The 24267-nt window shown below is 47.0% G+C and overlaps 1 protein-coding gene and 1 pseudogene across 3 annotated transcripts in view; one reads left to right on the top strand and one right to left on the bottom strand.

The window, feature by feature from the left end:
- The window catches only part of PLXNB1 (plexin B1), a 147414-nt gene extending 125671 nt beyond the window's left edge, over nucleotides 1-21743 (top strand). For both annotated transcript variants that reach the window (XM_082209144.1, XM_082209145.1), the window contains exons 27-39: nucleotides 699-877; nucleotides 1964-2030; nucleotides 3674-3820; nucleotides 4620-4797; nucleotides 5426-5529; nucleotides 5941-6025; nucleotides 7858-8024; nucleotides 9509-9669; nucleotides 10636-10783; nucleotides 11636-11700; nucleotides 11799-11874; nucleotides 14721-14795; nucleotides 15854-21743. In XM_082209144.1, coding sequence (XP_082065270.1) covers nucleotides 699-877; nucleotides 1964-2030; nucleotides 3674-3820; nucleotides 4620-4797; nucleotides 5426-5529; nucleotides 5941-6025; nucleotides 7858-8024; nucleotides 9509-9669; nucleotides 10636-10783; nucleotides 11636-11700; nucleotides 11799-11874; nucleotides 14721-14795; nucleotides 15854-15958 — 1557 coding nt within the window. In that variant the 3' untranslated portion in view covers nucleotides 15959-21743. The remainder of the gene's footprint in view (nucleotides 1-698; nucleotides 878-1963; nucleotides 2031-3673; nucleotides 3821-4619; nucleotides 4798-5425; nucleotides 5530-5940; nucleotides 6026-7857; nucleotides 8025-9508; nucleotides 9670-10635; nucleotides 10784-11635; nucleotides 11701-11798; nucleotides 11875-14720; nucleotides 14796-15853) is intronic.
- Nucleotides 16-487, bottom strand: LOC309525338 (guanine nucleotide-binding protein G(I)/G(S)/G(O) subunit gamma-5 pseudogene; annotated as a pseudogene). Its single transcript has one exon. The product of its transcript is annotated as a guanine nucleotide-binding protein G(I)/G(S)/G(O) subunit gamma-5 pseudogene (transcript).
- Nucleotides 21744-24267: the final 2524 nt, after the last annotated feature.

Below are 24267 nucleotides of genomic sequence, written 5' to 3'. Positions count from 1 at the left end.
TTTATTGAAGTAAAGCAAAAATCACGCCTCTTTTATTTTATCAACTCTTTATTGCTTGAATATAAAATTGATTCCACCATCATAACAGAAGTTATTACAACTAGCATACAAGTTTAGAGTGGTAGATTGTAAGAAGTTTGACAACAGTGGCAGTATTACTAGTTCGAAGTTGGCACATTTAACACAAAGTTTCTGTACGGGTTCCAGGTTACTCACTTTCGCTTCCATATTCACCAGACTGAAAGGTTCTTAGATCACTAAAAGAGTCCACGTAGGTCACAAGTTAGAGAAATGAACACACTTTCTGCAGCCTAAAAGGATTTGTACTTGAGGAAACTCCTGTTAGGGGGTCACAATGTGCATTCTGCTGGCAAAACGGCTTCAAGTCAGCTGCAGCTTGTGGAACCTTCATGTGGCTCACGCTGGCCTCGAGGCGCAGCCGCTGCACGACCTTCTTCATGGCTGCCACGTTGGAGGAGCCGGACATGGTTCCAAAAATCGCGCCTCTTGTAAATCTTCAAGGCAGGGGCCTTTCTAAATTTAACCCCTTCCAGCTGCTAATCTCCATGGTTGTTGTTTTTATGGGAAAGCAACCTCTAAAGGACGACCCATCAACCAATACCTCGTCCCCAACCAATCAATTGTTTACTAATGACAGTTCTGTGTTTTTGTCGTCCCCCCCCCCTCGATGTGCCCAGTTTATACACACTTTGGAGATCCAGCGCACTTTCTCCCCGAGGGACCGGGCCTACGTCGCGTCTCTTCTCACGGTCTCGCTGCATGGGAAGCTCGAGTACTTCACGGACATCCTCAAGACCCTCCTGAACGACCTGGTGGAGCAGTACGTCGCCAAGAACCCCAAACTGATGCTGCGAAGGTGGGCAGGAGAGAGAGAGAGAGAGCCCACCACTCTTTCTGGTGTTGACATCCCCACCTCCCAACTTCATGATGTTTTAGAAAAAACTGAGTGCCCAGTATATCCCTGTGGGGAGCACAGGCATGTCCAAAGTCCGTTCCAGGGGCATAATCTGGCCTGTCGGTCGATTTAATTCAGCTCCCGTGGCAGTATATGTCCTGGGGTAAAATCCTTTTAAAAAAGCTCAACAACCTCTGGGTTAAATCCTAAAAAAAGGTGAACAACTTTTGGGTAAACTTCAATCCTAAGAGAAGCTCAACAACTTCCGTCGGCCCTCACGCATGTTCAATTCATCAGATCTGGCCCTCTTTGAAAAAAAGTTTGGGCACCCCTGTGTTACTGTCTTTTTTGAGCTGTGAGATAGAAGCAGGGAGGATTTGATTTAAATCAAATCGATTTAAATCACGATTTAAATCACTAGTCAGTAAGACGATTTAAATAATATTTTTTTACAGAAAGACTCATTCTTGCTGGTATAATCTTAATATTTACAACCAGATAAAGGTTTCGTTTTTGGAATAATGAATTTTCAGAGTAGTTTTTACAGCTCTATCAGAAGTTACTGATTCGGTTGCACATAGAAAAATAATTTTGAAATTATGGTGGCGTTTAATAACTTAACTCTATATTTGGGCAACTTTTCTTCTGTACTTTATTGGAAGGAGAAAAATAATCATTTCCTCAATAAAAATTTAAGCAATTTATTTAACTAAAACAATAACATTGTAGCATACGTTATCCATGTTTGTTAACTGATGTGGTCAAACAATCTTTTTTAAACTAACTTAGACTTGAGTTTTAGCACACATGAAAAACTTAAAACAAATCCTTATTTCCTGATGAATAGCCTTTGGAATATAATGTAACTGAAATAGAAAACTATGTTTAGAAAGATTTTTCCTCCAAAAGCATTTTATTTTAAAAAGCCAATTTAAATTAAAAAGAATCCGATTTAAATTTTTTTAAAAAAATTAAAAATCCATTTTAAAAATCACTGATTTTTATCCACCCTGGACAGAAGCCTAACAAATTTGGGTTCTCTTTCAGGACAGAGACGGTGGTGGAGAAGCTGCTGACAAACTGGATGTCCATCTGCCTATACGCGTTTGTGAGAGTAAGACATACTCCTAGTTGTCCATTGAGAGAGGAGGTCAAGGTGGAGCTTGCATGTGCTGCTGGAATCGAGCTAGCCAAAATGGCCTCCTCCAGTTGGTGTCAGACTACAGTTCCCATCAGCCCTAGCTAGCATAGCCAACGGTTGGGGGATGATGGGAATATGAGGCCAACTGCGTCAGGAGAGCACTATGCGGCCAACTTCCTATGTGGCTGGCCTGCTGTTGTTATCTGAGTAACTCAATCTTGCCCATCCCCATGAGGCTGGGGACAGCTGTCAGGATCTCTTGGCCTGCAGGGAGAAGCAAAAGCTCCAAGAACCCGTTGTCACTTTCTCCCAAGATAAAGGTGGCAAGAGCAGGGGAACAGGAGTCAGAGGTGACCCTGGAACCCAAAATATAAAAATTCCTTCCAGTAGCACCTTAAAGACCAACTAAGTTAGTTCTTGGTATGAGCTTTCGTGTGCATGCACACTTCTTCAGATACACTGAAACAGAAGTTGCCAGATCCTCCTATATAGTGAGAAGGTGGGGAGGGGTATTACTCAGAAGGGTGGTGGGAATGGGAGATTGGCAGATAGCTGAGATGAGCCTGTTGACGACACTTAACGACTGCAATAGGTCTTCCAGGAAAAGGCAAGGGGTGAGAAGGTGAAAAATGGCTTAGTCATGTATAATGAGATAAGAATCCAATGTCTTTGTTCAAACCAGGTCTCTCCTGGAACCCAACACATTAAAGCCCAGGCCATGAAAAGGTTGGCCATGTTGACACACCAGGAACATTTGTCCTTCAGAATAGTGAAATGTGGATCGACACAACCCCTCCTTTGAAGGCACTAGCATCTAGTCTGAAACCAAGATGCTTTCAAGGCAGCTGCTGGCTAAATCGGCTTTTACTCAGACCTGCGAGCCCACCATGATTATTATTTATTACATTTGTATAACGTCCTATACCTGCAGGTCTCAGGGCAGTGATGGCATAAAATCACAATATAGTGGTACCTCGGGTTAAGAACTTAATTCGTTCCGGAGGTCCGTTCCTAACCTGAAACTGTTCTTAACCTGAGGTACCACTTTAGCTAATGGGGCCTCCTGCTGCTGCCACGCCACTGCCGCTCGATTTCTGTTCTCGTCCTGAAGCAAAGTTCTTAACCCGAGGTACTATTTCTGGGTTAGTGGAGTCTGTAACCTGAAGCGTCTGTAACCCGAGGCACCACTGTATAAAAAACACAAAATACATAATAAACAAGAACAAAAACCACCACCCCAACACATTTTGAAAGGACATCGGATGTCAAATCAACAAAAAGCCTGGTTATTTTTAACGTTTTGAAGAGGAACCGTGGCTCAGTGGTAACACTAATCAACTTTTCCAGACCTATCAGTGCAAACGTGCATTTTGGGATTAATTCCTTAATTTTTTCCACCCGGTATTTCAGCAGTGTAATGCTGCTGGTGTGACCCACTTTAGGTGAAGCTGGGACCCACTGGTTGGTCTCGGCCCACCACTTGACCCACTCAGCCTGGATTGGTTAGATGTTTCCACCTGACCTGCTTCTGCAGTGAGATGGTCCAGAATGGCAGGTAGAAGCTCCCAGAGCTGCTGTGTTGTGTCTGACGAGGCCTTTCTCCATTTCTCCGCTAGGACTCTGTTGGAGAGCCTCTCTATATGCTCTTCCGGGGCATAAAGCACCAGGTGGATAAGGGGCCAGTGGACTGGGTGACGGGAAAGGCAAAGTACACCCTGAATGACAACCGCCTTCTCAGAGAAGACCTGGAATACCGTACACTGGTGAGAGCAACCAAAGTCCTGCTGGGGAGAGAGGCCCACCTAGAACCAGTCTCTCATTCAGCTAAACACTGGCTTCTCTGGCCACCCAAATGCATACCTCATCTTCTGGCCCTCTGTCCTTTTCCTTCACAGAGCTAATAGTTCCAGCAGTTCCCTGGGAAGAGGGATGGACTGTTAAATCAATCAGAAAATTGTAGCTCTGGGAGTAATATAGGGGGGTCTCCTTGTTAGTTTCTGTTTGCCACTGAGCAGTTGCTTAGAGTCACAAGGCTGTTTACATTCCAGAGACCTTCCAGACTGTTGGAAGTCTCATGGGAGAAGGGAGACGGATGTGATGTCCTGGTTTCTCTGTTCCTTTGTTTCAGTTGCTCTCTGCTTTCATAGAGAATGGATGTATACTTCTTTGCTCTCTGCGTAGCTTAGTAATAAAGCATAGCATGTAGCCATGAATCTCATCACTCCTGCTGCTTTGGAAACTCTGCTGAATGGGGGAACGTGCCTGAGGCCTTATCAAAGGCTCATGTCCTTAATTATTCATCGGGAGGGTGATTCCGAAGGACTCGGCCGGAAGATGAGCTTTATCAGCTTGGCCGAGTGGAGATTCCGACACTCCTAACAGCTCTCAGCACCCTTAACAAACTACAGCTCCCAGAATTCTTTGCGGTCTGTTCCTTTGCACCGCAGCAGCACCGCCACTCATCTTTATAGTGCTTAGTCAGCGTTTGGGAACTCGAGAAACAGGTGGGCGAGTGGAGCGCCGCTGAGTCATTTCATCTTTGCCCGCCTTGTTTTTTTGCAGACCTTGACAGCCGTGGCGCAAACTGGAAGCACGGTGGGAGGACCAGAGGGCTCCCAGGGGGTGTTGGTGAAGGGGCTGGATTGCGACACCATCACCCAAGTGAAGGAGAAGATTCTCGACCAGGTCTACAAAGGGACGCCTTACTGCCACCGGCCAGACCCAGACACGCTTGACTTGGGTGAGTAGAATTCCGGGCAGTGGAGGAAAGAGCGATTATGGTGGGACTCCGCTCTGGGATACGATGCCCCAAAGTACCAAGGAGATGGACTATCTGGCTGTAGGACCAGGGATGGAGGGAACCTGTGGCCACCCAACTGATGCTGCACTTCAGTTCCCATCATCCCTGACTATTGGCTGTGCCAACTGAGGCTGATGGGAGTTGGGAGTCCAGCAATCTAGAGGGCCACTGGTTTTCCATCCCTGCTGTGGGATACATAGAGGAAGTGTCTCCCGCCCCATGCTCATTATGGGTTTCTAGCTGCTGCAGTGAAATCTGGTCCATTAGGGCAAAGGAGGCACTGTCAGATCAACCTTAGTCTCCCTTCTTCCAGCTTCCACCTGCCTGCATTCTTACTAGGGTGGTTCTGCTTGCCAGCTTCCTCCTCTTCAGTCCCAGTGTTGTTCTTGTAAAACTAAGCAGGGAAGAGAAGGTTGGGGACAAAACTGGATCGGGCTGCACCTACTGTCGATCTCCCTGCCTTCCTCGCTCCCCATCTGGGCACAAGCCACCTCTAAGCTGCTTGCCTCGTCTCTGTGCTGTTCTCCAACCTGGTAATTGATTTTTGTTCCCCCTTTGTTTCTGCTAGAGTGGAGATCAGGTCTGGCTGGGCACCTCATCCTCTCCGATGAGGACGTGACTTCTGTTGTCCAGGGCAACTGGAAGCGTCTCAACACACTGCAACACTACAAGGTGAGGGAGAATTATTGCTGGCCTTTGGCCTTCCTCTACAGTGGGTGGCTTGGCTCAGTGCATGGGTTGCCTTGAGCTGTTTTTCTCCCCAAGGACCTTTTTTGGAGTGCCCTTGTTCTCCAGATTCAGCTTCTTTTTGACCTCTGGGATCTGGTGAAAGAAGGGTCCTACTCTGCGGCAGGGGTTTGGGCTTCCTGGCCTTTTGGTCCTTTCCCACTTAAGATTCTGTGTTGTGCATCCTGCCATTGCTTTTGCTCCCCTATCCTGATTTTATACAAATCCAAGATTGTGATGAGCCACTACAGGATCCTCCAGTAGGGGCTGCATGATGACATGATGATATTTTTATTATATAGAGAGAAAAGAGGAATGCACGCTGCTGCCTAACTCAATTTCCCCCTTCATTCTCAGGTGCCCGATGGAGCCACTGTTGCTCTTGTTCCTCGTATGACCAAGCATCTTCCCAGGGAGAATCAGGACTATATCCCTGGAGAGAGTAAGTCGCTCTAAAACTCTTGTTTAAATGTTGGAGGAAAATCTGGAGAAGTAATCAGTGCCAGCTTGGGTGGGCAGAAGGTAAATCTCTGAATGCTTGTCAGTAGATCAGAAAATATTCTGACTGCCCGTTGTTTTAACAATAACAACAGAAAGTCTCCACCTTCCCCCTGTAAATTAGGCTGATGAAATGAAGAAAGCTTCTGGAGGAAACTAGGACTGGATTTTTGTAAGGCAGGACTGTGAGCTCAGCTCTGATAAGTGGAGCGGCCTCCCTCAGAAGGTGTTTACATATTATTTACAGTGGTACCTCAGGTTACATACGCTTCAGGTTACAGACTCTGCTAACCCAGAAATAGTACCTCAGGTTAAGAACTTTGCTTCAGGATGAGAACAGAAATTGTGCTCCGGCGGCGCAGCAGCAGCATGAGGCCCCATTAGCTAAAGTGGTGCTTCAGGTTAAGAACAGTTTCAGGTTAAGGACGAACCTCCGGAACGAATTAAGTACTTAACCCGAGGTGCCACTGTATACACAAAATAGCACACGTCACTTTGGATAGAACTTTCCATCGCTTTGCCTGACCAGATGAGGGCATAGGCTGGAAATACCCAAATCAGGCATAGGCAAACTCCAGCCCTCCAGATGTTTAGGACTACAACTCCCATCATCCCTAGCTAACAGGACCAGTGGTCAGGGATGATGGGAATTGTAGTCCCAAACATCTGGAGGGCCAGAGTTTGCCTATGCCTGACCCAAATCTTACAGACAGCTCCTCTTTCTGGGCTCAGAGCCCAGCACCCCAAGCCCACAGATGAGGACAACATCAAAGAAAGCCAAATGAATATAAACACATATGAGCTCACTGCTGCAATAACTGCCCATTAATTGTGGGGTTATCTTGACTACCAAGATGGTATTTGCAGAGCTTCCTGAACGGTTCACCTTTGGTTCAACACAATTCTGTAAGCTTGGAAGTCTGCCTGCCGCTGGATCAGAGAGGTGAAAGAAGAAAAGGTCTGTCATTCGCTTGCAAGGATCTACAGTATGTGGTGTGGTAGTCAGCGCATTGAGCACACCTGCATTCAAATCCCTGTTTGACCATGAAGCTTTTGGGAGTGACCACTTAACACCGGTCTTGAAAGACCTACATTGGCTCCCAGTACATTTCCGAGCACAATTCAAAGTGTTGGTGCTGATCTTTAAAGCCCTAAATGGTCTCGGCCCACTATACCTGAAGAAGCATCTCCACCCCCAACGTTCATCCCGGACCCTGAGGTCCACCTCCAAGGGCCGTGTGGTGGTTCCCTCACTGCAAGAAGCGAGATTACAGGGAACCAGGCAGAGGGCCTTCTCGGTAGTGGCACCCGCCCTGTGGAACGTCCTCCCATCAGATGTCAAAGAAATAAACAACTATCTGACCTTTAGAAGACACCTGAAGGCAGCCCTGTTCAGGGAAGTTTTTAATGTCTGATGTTTTAATGTATTTTTAATCTTTTGTTGGAAGCCGCCCAGAGTGCCTGGGGAAACCTAGCCAGATGGGTGGGGTATAAATAAATTATTATTATTATTATTATTATTATTATTATTATTATTATCAGTTTCTCTCTCTCTCTCTCTCTCTCTCTCTCTCTCTCACACACACACACACACACACACACACACAGATCTACCTCACAGGACTGTTGTGAGAATGAATGGCAGGCAGGCAGGAGCCATCTATGCCATCTTGGTCTCTGTGGAGAAAAGGCAAAATGAAACTATTTAAAAAGACAGACAATACCCAGTTCCAAATTCTAAACATTTGTTGGCGTTTACCGCTTTGTGCATTATAGAGACCCCAATGCTGGAGGATGCTGATGAGGGTGGGATGAAGCTCTGGCACCTGGTGAAGCCGACAGAGGAGCCCGAGCTGCCTAAACATCGGCGAGGGAGCGTCCGGGAGAGAGAGAGGGCCAAGGCTATTCCTGAGATCTATCTCACCCGCCTTCTCTCCATGAAGGTAAGAAGGAGCTCTCTGCTCGCCTCCTCCCATTCCTGGTATCCTTTCCGGCTGCAACCCTAGGCACACTTTCCTGGGCATAAGTCTTAGTGAAAAAGCAGACAAACTTTACCTCTGAGTAAGTATGCACAGAATTGCAGCGCCTGGCCTGTGCATTGTGACTTGGCGTCACTGGCACTGTTGCATCCTGGGACCTTGTCCCACAATGCCCTTGCTGAACCTTCGTGGGGGAAAGGCAGCACACTGGTACCTCAGGTTACATATGCTTCAGGTTACATACGCTTCAGATTACATACGCTTCAGGTTACAGACTCCGCTAACCCAGAAATATTACCTCAGGTTAAGAACTTTGCTTCAGGATGAGAACAGAAATTGTGCTCCGGCGGTGCGGCAGCAGAGGGAGACCCCATTAGCTAAAGTGGTGCTTCAGGTTAAGAACGGTTTCAGGTTAAGAATGGACCTCCGGAACAAATTAAGTACTTAACCCGAGGTACCACTGTAATCTGGAAATGAAAAGCACTGCTTTTCATACACATCTTACATGGTTGCATCTGTCAGTTCTAACGCATTTCACAATTTAGCGTTTGTTTTTCCATGATGCGTTGATAATTTATGTATTATATATATTATTTATCAATAATTGCTATTGTTTATTGATAATTGCTACTGTCGCTGCTTATGGCATGTACATAAAAGCTCTGTCGCTCATAAGCAAAGGCTTGGAGGAGGGGTACATTTTCCACAGAGGGTGCAAGAGGGACAGGTTAAAAGACCCTTACTCCCACTCCAGCTGTCTTCAGTTTCAGATTACAGTGGTACCTTGGTTCTCAAATGCCTTGGTACTCAAACAACTTGGAACCCAAACACTGCAAACCCAGAAGTAAGGGTTCTGGTTTGCAAACTTTTTTCGGAAGCCGAACGTGCTCCGTTTTGAGTGTTACACTTCCAATTTGAGTGCCACACTTCCGTTTTGAGTGTTACACTGAGGTGTGTCTGTTTTTGCTATTTATTTTGTGTTTTTGTTTTTGCGGCTCTTTTTGTTTTGTTTTTGTGTGGAACCCAGTTCAGCTACTGATTGATTGATCATGTGACTATAGTACATCGTTTATTGCTTTCATTTTATGGAGCCACGGTGTCGTTAGATAGTAAAATTCAAGTTAAATTGCTGTTTTGGGGGTTGTTTTTAAAAGTCTGTAACGGAGTAATCCATTTTGCATTACTTTCTATGGGAAAGCGTGCCTTGGTTTTGGAACATTTTGGTTTTGGAATGGACTTCCGGAACGGATTAATTTGAAAACCAAGGTTCCACTGTACAGTCTCAGCAGCCTTTTATTTAAAGAAAAGAAGACCAAAGTACCACCCCAAACAACGGTGGAAATCCATGTAGCTTGGCAGTTCTTCCTCGCTGGCTCCGTGCTGGAAAAACACCACTGTAGATGTTTCTTGATGGCTTGTCTCTTTCTACCTGGATTATTTGCCTGCAGGGTACGATGCAGAAGTTTGTAGACGACCTGTTCCAGGTGATCCTCAGTACCTCCCGCCCCGTCCCGCTGGCTGTGAAGTACTTCTTTGACCTGTTGGATGATCAAGCGCTGAGCCATGGGATCACGGACCCAGAGACCATCCACATCTGGAAGACAAACAGGTGTGCAGCCCAAGCCGCTACCTATAGCAGAATATCCCACTGGGATATTGCTGCGCTCTCCACTTCCCTGTGACAGAGAATACTCTAGCACATGTTAAAAATTAGAAATTACTTGAAAGTACCAAAATAGGCCTGGGATTAAATTAAGAGTTAATAAAATAAATAAGATTTAGAACTTTAAGGAAAGTTAAGAAATTTTATTTTAATTGGAATATTGTGTTTTTAAAAAATGATATCAGAAAACTGCTACATTTTAATTACAAGGAAATTCAGGTGGGAGGGCTCGGAGGAAGCCCAAAATATGTTTATGAGGTTAGAAGTTTAAATAATTAATTAATTTGTGGTGTTTAGGTGTTTACCGGTGTTTTGGTTTTACTCTCTTTTTTGTTTATATTTGTGATCTTGTCTTTTTTCTTTTTGTTTTTTTTTCTTCCTGTTTTTCTTTTGTTGTGATATATGTTACATCTGTAAGAAACTTAATAAAAATTATTTTTTTAAAAAGAGAATACTCTAGCACAGGGGTCATCAAACTTTTTCAGCAGGGGGCCGGTCCACTGTCCCTCAGACCTTGTGGGGGGCCGGACTATATTTTGGGGAAGGGAAATTGAACGAATTCCTATGCCCCACAAATAACCCAGAGCTGCATTTTGAATAAAAGGACACATTCTACTCATGTAAAAACGCACTGATTCCCGGACCATCTGTGGGCCAGATTTAGAAGGCGATTGGGCCGGATCCGGCCCCTGGGCCTTAGTTTGCCTACCCATGCTCTAACAGAACTTTGACAGCACCCATCTCTGCTGCCCCATTAGGGACATGGAGTTGTCGCTATGTGCCAGGATTGCAATTGGGTTGTGCATTTTGGCCCCTGGTCCCTGGGCTACCCTAGTTCAGCTCCCGAAGCACTTAGCCCATGGAGTTCCCATCACATGCCAGTGTGTTGACCGTTTCCTCTTCTCTCCGCAGCCTTCCCCTGAGGTTCTGGATCAACATAATCAAGAACCCTCAGTTCGTATTTGATGTGCAGACGTCGGACAATGTGGATGCTGTGCTCCTGGTCATCGCTCAGACCTTCATGGACTCCTGCACTCTTGCTGACCACAAGCTGGGTCGGGTGAGCTTGGAGAAGGCCTGGGCGGGTGCCTTGAGTTTATGCGTTGACATCAGTTGGGGAAAAATATGGTAGCCGTATGCTCTCCACGCCATCTTTTCCTGACGCAAGTCAAGTGGGGCTGTTCCCTTTGGCTGCAGAGGATCCAGGCATTCCTCTGCTGTGGGCGTGTTGCCTTTCTCCTGAGCGGAACCCACAGTGCTTTCTTGCTCGGAAAATGAGCTTCTCTCCAGCACTGATGCAACCTGACGGAGAATCGTGGGGAAAGGGCCCAAAGGGACCCATCTCCCTTGCAAATGCAGGAATCATACAGTTGCACGACTCTTAGCTAGTACCTGCTATGCGAAGGACGCCTAGGGACACGACTCCAGCCCATTTTTGTTGCTGCTGCTGCAATGTCTCCGTTGTCATTCATTGTAATGTGCATGCAGAGCTCCTGCCCGCAATTACTGTTTTAAAAAAATGGGTGACGATAGAACACGAGGCTTCCTTTCTGCAGCCAGAGTGGCTGCCCAAGCCAATTTTTTGCTTTCCATTCTCCATCCAGCAGGGCGGTTGTCAGTCACTGTGTGTACCTTAGGACACTCAGAACAGGCCTTCCGAACCCGGTGCATTGCAGAACTTCTGGGCTATGATTTCTGTCATTCCTGATCATTTGGCTATGCTGGCAGAGACGGAAGGGAGTTGGGAGTGCTAACAACATTCTAAACTTAACCCAGCACTTTCAAATTTTCCTCTTTCAAACTTTCCTTGTCCTATTCAGCGCTGCTGCCATTTAGATAACTGTTATCATGACACCTAAGAATTTTGCTGGGTGTCGTTCCTAATGTCTTGCTCCCTTTGTGGCATTTCCAGGATTCTCCGATTAACAAGCTTCTCTATGCCCGTGACATTCCACGTTACAAGCAGATGGTGGAAAGGTAAGGAGGAGGGCCAGGGAGCCGGCTGGATGTGCCTAGAAAGAAAAGGAAGGAAACAGGGCACATAAATGAAGGGTTATTTTCTGTATCTCCTGCAGGTACTATGCAGATATCCGCCAAACCATCTCTGCAAGTGACCAGGAAATGAATTCTGCCCTGGCTGAACTCTCACGAGTAAGTAGGCTGCAAGCTACATCACAGTCTTTTTTCCTTTCTCTGTTTTCCTCCTGCTGAGCCAAGACCTCTGTTGTTGTTGTTTAGTCGTTTAGTCGTGTCCGACTCTTCGTGACCCCATGGAGCAGAGCACGCCAGGCACTCCTGTCTTCCACTGCCTCCCGCAGTTTGGTCAAACTCATGCTGGTAGCTTCGAGAACACTGTCCAACCATCTCGTCCTCTGTCATCCCCTTCTCCTTGTGCCCTCCATCTTTCCCAACCTCAGGGTCTTTTCCAGGGAGTCTTCTCTTCTCATGAGGTGGCCAAAGTATTGGAGCCTCAGCTTCACGATCTGTCCTTCCAGTGAGCACTCAGGCCTGATTTCCTTCAGAATGGATAGGTTTGATCTTCTTGCAGTCCAGGGGACTCTCAAGAGTCTCCTCCAGCACCATAATTCAAAAGCATCAATTCTTCGGCGATCAGCCTTCTTTACGGTCCAGCTCTCACTTCCATACATCACTGCTGGGGAAACTGTAGGAGCCTTCTTTTGGAACAGAAGAAGAGTTATGCTGGATCAAGGCAATCATAGAATTGTGGAGTTGGAAGGGACCACAAAGGCCGTGTAGTCCAGCCCCCCTGCAATGCAGGAAACTTGTGCCCAATGTGGGGCTCGAACCCGCGACTAAGAGTCTCATGCTTTTCCTACCAGCTGAGCTATCCCAGGGGAAAGAATGCATGCCCATCTGATCCAACGTCCTATTCTCACAGACGTCACCCAGATACTTGTAGGATCTGAGCACAAGAGGCCTCTCCCTCCCTGCAGTTTCCAGCAACTAGTATTCAGAGGCATTGCTGACTCTGGGCATAGCCCAGGCTTCCTCCGCCTCGGCCCTCCAGGTGTTGTTGGCCTACAACTCCCATGATCCCTAGCTAGCAGGACCAGTGGTCAGGGATGATGGGAATTGTACAGAGAAACGCAAGAAAACTTGGATTCAATTATCTAAGACGCATGTCGGAAAAGAAACATAAAAGAATTAAATGATACAGACTTCCAACAGATTTATAGTCCTCAAAAAACCGAGCTGAAGAAGGCGTGTACTCCGAAACAGGGCCCTGTCCTGGTCACCACTACTGAGTCGTACATCTGATTCACACTCCGGATACTCCTTTTTGGCCCTATTTGATTCTTTATTCGTTATTCTTTATTCTGATTTTATATAATATGGACTCTTTTTGACTGCTATTGAGACTTGTATAGAACAATTGTTGTGCACTGGTATTTCATGTACCTTTGTACTATATCACTGTATATTTGAAACTACGTTATTTCTGTACTTAAACGTATCCAAACTTACCATTACTTTAAAACTATCGCACTTACACGTTGTGTTTAAATTTACTACTAGCTTCAAACTGTTATTCTTAGCAGAATATACACGTTTTTCATTTCAACTCTTGAGTAGGAATTATTCCTTATATTGAAACTTTTGGCCAGAGTTCTTGATATATCCTTTTCAGTGGTAGCCCAAAATAGCCTTCTCTTTCATGAATTTGTCCACTCCTCTAGAGTTACTAGGTCAGGTTGCATAATGGGCACAGAAGCAGCATTGGCATTGGCGTTGCTCTCTGCCACCCTTGTCTTCCATTGCAGAGATGCATACTTGACATAATTGTACTTGTACGCCACCCTTCCGTAGTTGAAACCATGCTCAAGGTGGCTGGCAATGCTAAAAACAACAACATGTAATTACAACATAACAATAGCAGTCATAAACAATAAATGAAGCATCAAAAAATACGCATAAGATCGAAAATAAAGATGGGAAAAAAATTAACATTGATAACAGGAAACTCCCCCCCCCCCAAAAAAAAGAACAACAATACCCTGAACGGAGTCTGTTCAGCAGCCTCTGCTTTTGCAGCTGGAGTCAGTCAGGGCCCCGCCCTCCCAGGACAGGTGGGAAAGGTCTGCAAAAGCAGGGAGCAGACAAGATGGAGCCGAGGTAACATCATGACCTTCCATCCCAACTTCCTTGCACCTGGGGCTTCCAACTCCCCTGAAGCAACTCTGTTAGAGCAGAGGTTATTGCAAGGAAAATAAGACAGAGCACAAGTATGATGATAATAATAATAATAATAATAATAATAATAATAATAATAATTTATACCCCGCCCTCCCTGGACAAGAGCGGGCTCAGGGTGGCTAACACCGAATATAAATACAGTAAAAACATTAAAAACAAAACACACAGAGAAACCCCAAACAAACAGTTGATTAGAATATGTTAGAATACAGCTTAAAATGCAGCCTCATTTTAGTGGTAGCCTATAGATCAAAGCCATAAGGGGAGAATACGTCAAATACTCACCGGGGCCAACTATCCATGCTGGTCCTACATGGGCAAGCAAAAAAAGCCGAGGGAAAATTTATATACAAAATCCCATATAAGGGGTTCCATCAAAAAATAAACAAATGGGGGGGGGGGTTAGATTGAGTCCAGCCCAAAGGCCAGGCGGAAGTTTGGATGCAGAAGGTTCCCAGGTTCAGACCCTGGCATCTTCCAGTTAAAACTATTAAGATAACAGGTGATGGTGGGAAGGACCTCTGCGTGAGGCCTTGGAGAACCGTTTTCCATCAGAGCAGAGAGAACTGGGCTAGGTGGACAAGTCGTCTGTCCTAGTCCTATTTAAGGCATGTTCCATAGATCCATTGAGAGTTCTCCGCCATGAAGTGACTTCACCTTATTATTCCCATCTCTGTTTGCAACTTGGACCACCACAAAACCATTGAAAGTGACTCAGTAGGGGGAGGGGAACAGCGTGTTACTCTCTTGGTGACAATTAACCTGTCGTTTCTCGGTTACAGAACTACTCAGGTGACCTCAATTCCTTGGTGGCGCTGCATGAGCTATACAAGTACATCAACAAGTACTATGACCAGGTAAATATGGATCATATTTTAATGTGGTCCCCAAAACTTCCTTTTAGGGGAAAGGAACATTTTTTCAGGCTGGGGGGGGGACATGTCCCTGGTGGGTGGGGCCAGAGGCAAAGGTGGGCGGGGCAGTGGGTGCAAATTTCATCTTCGTACCACATTTAGCCCACAGGGGTTAATGGTTCATAAGACTCTGTTTCTCAGTTGGTTTTGCTGGTGCCGTTACTACTAACTCAGCGGCACAACGAACACGTAACGGGGAAAATTGCAGACTAGGTGTAAATGAGCCCACTGCCTCCACAGAAACTCTGTGGCTCTCCTGGAACTCGAAACTGCTCCCTCCACCAAAGGATTTGTTTTGGTGCTTGTCCCTTGGCCGCTGAGAGAAGGTGGAAGTGGGGAGATAATTCAGAGCAGGAGGGTGAATGAATCAAGCTGACCCCAGACCTCAAAGAGGAAAGCATTCCCTAATTGGGGTGCCTCTACCCAAAAGGCCCTGCTCCTCCTGGATGCCAACAAGGAAGGCGCCAAGAGCAGAGGCCCTCCTAAAGATCATCATCATCCAGTGGTACCTCGGGTTACATACACTTCAGGTTACATACGCTTTAGGTTACAGACTCCGCTAACCCAGAAATAGTACCTCAGGTAAAGAACTTTGCTTCAGGTTGAGAACAGAAATCGTGCGGCGCAGCAGCAGCAGCAGCTGGAGGCCCCATTAGCTAAAGTGGTGCTTCAGATTAAGAACAGTTTCAGGTTAAGAACGGACCTCCGGAACAAATTAAGTACGTAACCAGAGGTACTACTGTATATTATTTATACCCCGCCCATCTGGCTGGGTTTCCCCAGCCCTTCTGGGCGGCTTCCAGCAGAATATTAAAATACAACGTAGGTTCGCATTGTATCTTATTGATGGCGATTCTGGCCTCTAGCAATCCATGCACTGAGCCTCAGAGGCCTCCCTAGGAGGCAGAGCATCCGCTGCCCTACCACCAAACAAAACCAAAAATCTGGCTTTAGAAGGCGATCACTACCAGATAACAACCCCAGGTTTCCTCTCCCCACAGATCATCACCGCCTTGGAGGAAGACCCGACGGCGCAGAAGATGCAGCTGGGCTACCGCCTGCAGCAGATCGCCGCCGCCGTAGAGAACAAAGTCACGGACTTGTGATGTGCACAAGGGGACAGTCAGCCAGGCGGGGGGAGGGGGCAGAGGGCACCTGCTGCAGCCGGGACCAGGCACGCCACACCGACGACGTGGAAGGAGGGAGGAGCAGCAGCAGACCAGGAAATGCCAAGCGCCCTGGAGGGCCGAGGGTGCCAGAGAACTTTATTCTTCTTTTTTCCTTTTTTTTTTTTTGCAACAATGATGATGATGATGGACTTTAGGGGAGTGTCTCCCTCCTCAGAAGCTGTGCGCTCCTCCCGTTCAGCTTGAGCCAGGAGGCCGGGAGTTACAAATGTGCCAAGAGGGTTAGAGACTAGTGTAGCCACGCAGGCGGTGATTTTTTTTGCCTCGGCGCCTGAAGCCAAGGCTCAGGCAGCCGCCTCTTTCGCCCTGAGAAGAGAGAGCATCCCACTGCCTAAGCAATCAGAGAAGGAGGGGAGCATCTCTTCAGCAGTGCCCTTCCCTGGCGCATCAAAGCAGACTGGGACCAAGCGAAAGGGAAGAGGCTGAGGATGGAGGACACAGGAGCCACCGCCGGGCTGGGAAAGGCCTGCCACTAGCTGGGACCCCGCCGAGATTCCTGGAACAGCACCGAGGAGCCTGCGCCTTCCTTGCTCACCCACACCTGGTCCGGAGGTCCTTGCCCCCCGCAATCCCAGCATGCCTTTCTGCAGCTGCTGCTCCAAGCACAGAGCCCGTCCCCAGAAAGCACAAAGGAGACCTTGCTCCCCTCCGACTGCCTCACCCCCTCTTGTTTGCTGCTGTTTGGGAAATAACGGACCTCTGTATCGCACTGTAGAGCTGCGGAGAGGGGAAGCCTTTCCTCCCCTCTCCCGCTCCACTTTTGAGTTAGCACTTCTTCTCAAGCAAACACCCTCTTTCCTCGTGTTCCTGTCTCTCACACTGTGGCTTTGCTTTGTCCCAACACCGCCCCGCTTCCCCACGGGGGTCTTTCCTGGGTCTGCCAGAGGCAACTCAGAATTTTTGCAGAACCAATTGGCCATGCCTCTGGCTTCCTCCAGTGCCCATTGTGGTGGCTTTTGCTGTTTCTCTGCCTGCAGTTCGGTTGCCAATATTTCACCAGCTACTCATTCTGTGTCTTTGAGAGCTGCTTGATCTACAGCAGCAATGGCTACCCCTTCGCCCCTCCAAAAGTTGCTAGACGACAACTCCTGTCATTGTCCCTGACCACTGGCTCGGGCTGATGGGAGTTGGGTCACTTCCAGACGTTCTGTTTATTTACTTGGGATTTGTTTGCACAAAAATTGCGGGGAAGCTAGACAGCCTCAGCTGTTTATTTAGCATTCTGGTTTTTATTCTAATTCGCAATATTATACCACACTTCCCAGTGTGTTTTCCTGTCACTTCCCCTATTATAAAAAAATAAGATTTGGAGGTGGGAATGAGGTTCTCCAGCAAGAGCCCCAAATCAGATTTATTTACCCAACATGAATTTGTCCATATGTCATTGAATCTCACCCAGAGGTGTTAGTGGTCTGGGATGGTGTGTGGAGACAAAGGCCTGTTACGATTTCTGCAGCAGGGTCTCTGTCTCCAGGGTCCTGAAGCCACAGGAAAGGCAAGCCTTTTAGCTACTTGGAAGAAGTCTTCTCACCCTTTTTGCTGATTGGAGCAAATCAGAGGGAAAGGAAGTGAGTCAGCCATGGAGGATTGGCTCCCGGGGTTGTTCTACAGAAGGCACACTGGAAGAGCTCAGATGAGTTGTTCTGTATGCTCCAAAGCTAAGCCTTTTAGCACTGAAAACACAAGCTGCTTCGGTTTCGGGAGAATTGCGTGCGTGTTCTGTAACGTACAACTACAACTTAAGTCGCTCCAAATATTGGAGCACTCCAAATGATTTGCCCGTGTACGAGCACAGTAAAAAGTAGATCTAGCTCACAGGAAGCACATGTAGACCTGCACTTATTGTTGCAATGAATCCCTGATTATTAGTAGTATTGTACAATTATAAGGTTATGCAGCCTTCTTAGAAGGGGGCGTGGCAGTGCCTATGGTGAAGGGGCCCTACACTTCTGAATTTGCCACTGCTCTGCTTATCCCATCCCAAAATAGCAATCTGGAAGCGCCCTTGAACTCCAGCAACATCTGGAAGGTCGCAGGTACCCATCCCTGACCTACAGGCATCCGCAGGAGGCAATATTCATCCCTTGCTGATTTAATCTGTTTTAACAGACACAGGTGCAAGCCCAGGTGGGGAGTTATTTTCCGTCAGTTGACAACTCTACCTAACTTAGGTTAGCCGAAAAGGAACTATCACTTGAAGCGCTGTTGAATCATTCCATGTCATTCCTCACAGGGGGGAAAGAAACCCTGTATTGTGATGGGGTCCCCCCCCCCCTTGCACCTTATTGCCTCTGCAGTTTTAGTTCTGCTTCTCCTTGTATGTTTGCAGCCCACATAAAACAGCACTAATGCCACAGTTTCAGGCGAGATCCAGCCACAGCAAACCGTTCCAATCTGCCGCTTTGCATCGCAGGCTCTGGCCTGCTTCCTTGCAAGCCGTGGGGTAAGGATTTCTCTCTCTTTATTTTGGCAGGGCTCCTGCTCCTTCAACAGCTGCACAGTCAGGCAACAAAACAGAAGAGGTGGCATGTTTTCCTTGGATTACTCTGTTGCAGATAGATGCCCAGCTTTTTTTAGTCCGGCTTCCTAGAACACTCCAGTGAGCTTTTACGGAGAGTTCTGTGCAATTTTAAAAGAATGCCTGTGCCTGCATCAAAGTAGGTCAACAAGAGCCATATGAGGCATGTTGTGGGGCATCCGTGAATAGCATATATCTTCAACCCTTGTAATTTAAATCCAGGCGCAGAGTGGGAAGAGGATTCAGCTTTGAGTCGCAGCACTTGTTTGACTTTCTCAACTGTGCCATTTTCCTGATTTTAAAACCCCCCTCCCCCAAAGCTGCTACTTGCCCTGTGGCTGCTGGACATCCAGGTACCATACAGGTGGCTTGCATATTTTAAACTGCAGGACAAATTGAACACCAGCCTCGGAGGGGGGGATTTGAATTGAGGAAATGGCACAAGCATGAAAGGGCTAGCTCCCTCCCATCTGTAGGCACCAGGGTCTGAATTTTTCTCCTCCCTGGCTTTTTAAAATGCAGGCGAGTCTGTTCACGGATCTCCTTGCATCATGCTTTAAGAGATTCAAAGGCTGGTGCCACCTTGGTAGCACAGATTTTAGGAAGAGCACCTGCTGCCAGCTCCGGCACCGCTGGTTCAAATCTCAGCCTAGCCATAAGACTCCCCAGGTGCCTTAAGCCAGCCACTTGAACTCCAGCCCTCCGCCTCCTGTTTACAATATGGGGAACGCCGATAATTACACCGGTATGCCTTGCATAGCTGTTGTAAGGATTACTGAGATTACGTGTGTCACACATTTCAGGAAAAGGCCGCCTCGGCCTTCTCGTCTGATGTCCTCCAGATCCAGCCAACATGGCCATCCAGCCAGACATATTCCCACCTGTTATCTCAGTCTAGTTATCAATAACTCAGGTGAGAGCACAACCCTGCTTGGAAGCCATGCCCTTTGACCTGGAACAACCTCCCCCCAAATTTCAGGTAGCTCAGAGCGGGGCTGGTTTTACTTGGGGGTAAGGAGCACATTGTACATTCTCAGCAGGCCCCTTGCTCCTTTTATTATTCCCCTGTTCCATAGTTAAAACCAGGCTGTGAGACAAAACTCGTAACTTGGAGCCTTAGTCTTGAGCTCCGAATTTGTCCCGTAAAGATTTGTACCACGAAAAGGGTATATCGTGCACAGACAGGTATTGGGCACCCATTTCCTTTCCCAGAATAGGGTGTCCTCTTGTCACCGCATTACGAGACAAAATTGCAGTTACCTTCCAGTCGACTCTCGTCGGCCTACAGCAACTTACAAGAATGTAAGGAAGAGCCAAAGGTTTGTTTACTCCCGTATACTTCTCTCCCCCCAGCCCCAAAGTGCCCCGCCAGATGTCTCTGGAAGGCCACAAGCGAGACGCAAAGGGCAATATCCCTTTCCCGTTGTTGCTCCCTAGCAGTTGCTACTGAGACGCCTCTGAATCTGAAAGCTCCGTATTATAATCCCTCCTAGTGGTGCCCCGATAAAACTGCAAAGCTAAGCAGGGTCTGGTATCGTTTCAAATTGGATAGGGGGACGACCACCCCATTGAGATTCCTGCATTGCAGGGCGTTGGAGTGAAGGACCTTTTCCAACCCTATAATCATGCCTAGGAGCTTGCGGTTCTTGAGAGAGGAAGGCAACAGAGTAGGTTCTGCGATGCAGAGGTTGAGACTTTGCCTTGCTTTGTGGGGATATGTTCTTAAAAGCCTAAGAAGAAACCTCCTGGTCCCATCTAGTCTGTTCTCTGAGTGCCTGCGGACATGAATACACAAGCATTCTTCATGAACGGTATCCCAAGCGTGAAGAAGCACCTCATTTTGTCCCGGATTGCCCAGGTTCTAGTACTTCAATGCTATCTTTCCAGGTTCTAGTATTAAGAGATGCTTTTCCCCACACCCTGTCCCCTCTTGCGTACCTCAGTCCTTTCTTTGCCTCAGGACGCCTCCGATTCTGGGGGGTGCTCTGTGCAAAGTGAGAGGGGAGCATTGTTTGAGGTGGTGAGCCCTCTGGCGGGGTCCCAGCACCCACTGCCTTCTGTGGGTGCTAAAAAGGCGTTCGGGTCCAGCAGTGGTAAGTCTGGTGCTTACTCAAACCCCAGGAGTCCTCCTCTAGTGGCAATGGCCATTCCGAGACTGAAAAGCGGCAGCTGTGCGTTGTAGAAAGTGGTCCCTGCACAATTCGCCTTGCCCAGAGGACTGTGTTGTATCTTTAGCACTACCTTAAGAAAAGTGGAGCTCCTCTGCCTTGGTTCCTTGACACATCTCATGTCCTGTAGCTCACCCTTCCTGTCCCACGCACCAGAGTCACCTGTGCTCTTGCAACAAGCAGAAGGAAAACAGAAGGACAACTTCTTCCTTTTTTAACTTGTCTCAGTTGTGGTGTGTTTTTGACACCAGCCCGGTCTGCAAGCACCAGTAGGTGACCAAGCTTCTGGGAAAAGCAGAAAGAGAGAGGGCAGTTCCTCAGGTTATATGTCTTGGCAGCTCGGTCCCCCAACAGAGTTCCATTGCAGCGTAAATGGCGGCAGGAACTTCTACGATGGGGGAATAAATTCTGTAGGAAGAAACTGCTTGTGGCACATGCCACAGCTCAGTGACGGAGCTTTGCATGCAGAAGGGGTTCGATCCCCAGAATCTCCAGGTAGGCCTGAGAAAATGCCTGCCTGAAATCCTGGACAGCCACTGCCAGTCAATGTAGAGTCTATTGCCTGCACTGTAGACAATACTGAGCTAGATGGAGCAATGGCCTGACTCACTGTAAGGTAGCTTCTTATTTTGGGGAGAGGGCTGCCTGAGGTGGGTGGGTGGGACTCCGCCTGTGTTTCTTTTCTAGTTTCTTGCTTCCCTGGTGCTCAGCATCTCACTTTCCCTTTTTTCCCCATTCTGGCCCAGCTCCGTAAATGCACTCTCTCAACTGATTATTAATAATAATAATAAATTCTCCAATCTGGAAAGCTTGATGGACAAACCAGCCAGCCTGATTTTTATTGTTGTTCCATAGTATAATAATGTTATTGTAGATACTGTTCTGAGCAAAGTAGGAGTTTTATCATCAAATGAGAAGTTTTGTCTGTAAATAATCAGTTTAGATCCCAGATGACTTTATTACAGAGCAAAATTCTTACACGGTAATTCAATAAACTTTAATATACAACACAGAAGAAGGCTCGAGCTTCCAGTTCCTTAATGATGTGGGAGGTCTGATTGCCTTTAAAAAAAAAAAACAACTGGCTCTGCTCCTGTGCTTTTAACAGGATACATAAATTTAGAAACTGCAATTTTCCTAGCCTGTGTATTCTGCTGTGGAAAACCTCACCAGCTTAATTTCTGTGCCACAGTGCTGTTAAAAAGCAGAGGATCAAAGCTAGTGGTGTGTGGGTGTGGGTGTGTGTGTGTGTGTGAGAGAGAGAGAGAGAGAGAGAGAGAGATATTGTGGGAGGTCACCAGCCAAGTTGTGGGCCTGGAAAAACTCCTGCTTTCACTTAACCGGTCCTATTAAGAACAGAAAAGCCCTGCTTAGCCTCCTGTTCTCTTAGCAAAGAGAGCCAGTGTGGTGTAGTGGTTAAGTGCCGTAGACTCGTAGTCTGGTGAACTGGGTTCGCTTCCCCGCTCCTCCACATGCAGCTGCTGGGTGACCTTGGGCCAGTCACACTTCTCTGAAGTCTCTCAGCCCCACTCACCTCACAGAGTGTTTGTTGTGGGGGAGGAAGGGAAAGGAGAATGTTAGCCGCTTTGAGACTCCTTCGGGTAGTGAGAAAGCGGGATATCAAATCCAAACTCCACTTAGCAGCTAACTGGATGCCTGTTAGAAGCCAGCAAGCAGGACTCGAACTCACAACAACCACTCTTCCCACCTGCAATTCCCAGCAATTGGTATTGAGAGGACGACCATCTCCCGGCAGTGTCAGCATGGCCAACTTGGATGGCTTTTAAGAGAGGGTTACTCACATGTATTGAGGATAAGACTAACAAGGACTACTAGCCATGTAATTACTACCTACACTGGTGAAAGCAGATGAGCTTCAGCTGCTGGGAATCCCATGGGGAAGGTGGTGCTGTGTTGAGGTCCTCCTAGGCATCTGGCAGGCCTATGTGAGAAGAGGCTGCTGGACTTTAGAAGGGCCACTGGGCTCATCCAGCAGGGCTTTTATGATGTTCTCACATGCGGTGACGTGGTCAGTGGGTTGGCCAAGGGGCTGGGAGAGATCAGGGTTCAAATCTCCACTCGGCATTGAGGCTCAGTGGGTGTCGTCGCCTCACAGGGTGGTTGTGGGGGATTAAATGAGGAGAACTCTGTAAAACCACATTGGGCTCCTTGGAGAAACAATGGAATAAGAATTAAATAAATTTTAGCCTCCTCCACAAATTTGGCTAATCCTCTTTTAAAGCCATTCTGCTAGATGGACCAATGGCCTGACTTTATATTAAGGCAGCTTCCTATGTAACCTCTGATGTGACCATCTATTATTATTATTATTATTATTATTATTATTATTATTATTATTATATCTATTATTATTACCATCCAAACCACTGTCCTGTGTGGTTTCTAGTCAGGCGTCTGAGAGGGGTTTTTTCTTTTACGCTTTCCCTGGGATAACCCACTCTTTACTGCTGAATTGGAACCAAGATCAATTGGGTTTTCAGCAAATGGACGTTTGTTCCGATTCAGCAGCAAACCGTGGATTTCCCCGAGAAAAGCAGGGGAACCAAAAAGCCCAAACCAACCTCTCCAACCCCTGACTAGAAATCACGGGACAAAGGGAAGTGTGGGTGGTCTCTTAGGTCCCAGGGCAGGGTCCAGAAAATGGAAACACAACCTGAACACCATGGGCATAGCTTTTTCTGGGAGATGCCCCCCCCCCAAGTTATGGAGCTCAGCTTGGGGGGGGGGGAGGAGATCACGGGTCAAATTCCTGTCCAAAAAGAGGACATCACGGGAGACAGGCTTTTGTCACACTCAGTTAATTGAGTATTTTTAAAATTTTTATTTTTTTAATAAACTTTATTACATTTTCAGAATTTACAAAGAAGAAATAAAAAGAATAATTTGATCCTCAACTACATATTCTAAGGTAAAAACAGGGGTTACAAAATACATGATAGAAGATGTAAGACAAACAGAGTAACATTAAGAAAAGAAAAAAGGAAGGGGGAAAAACCAAAACAAAACGACAAAAACTAGGAAAAGTATTTTTCTAAGACAAATATTATTTAGGAAGTTCGAATCAATACTTGAATATTCTGTACACAAAGTCCTTCCAACTGGTTTGAGTCCCTCATGTTGACTTCCGTCTACCTCTTCGCAGTTTCAATTCGACTGTTACAGTTAAATAATCTGTGTTTTATTGTTTGTCCAAACAATAGGAAGAATTCCCCCCCCCCTTTTCTGTGAAATGAATCTAAACACAGCCAAGTGTTATAATTGGCACCCTATTTATTCAGATAATTTTGGAAGCATCCCCATTCTTTTTTGACCTTATCTACCGAGTGGTAATTTGACAGTGGCGTAGCGTGGGTTGTCAGCACCCGGGGCAAGGCAAGTAATTTGCGCCCCCTAACCCTAACCCCCAGATATTGCGCCCGGTTTCGGTCGGTCCCCCCTGCGCCCCCCACGCTACGCCACTGGTAACTGAGTATTTTTAATACTTTTCAATGATTTTTGAGGATGCAGTTGCCCACCCCACC

This window comes from Podarcis vaucheri, assembly GCF_965113315.1.
Source record: "Podarcis vaucheri genome assembly, chromosome: 2".
Classification (NCBI taxonomy): Eukaryota; Metazoa; Chordata; class Lepidosauria; order Squamata; family Lacertidae; genus Podarcis; species Podarcis vaucheri.
This window is presented reverse-complemented; position numbering and strand designations above follow the sequence as displayed.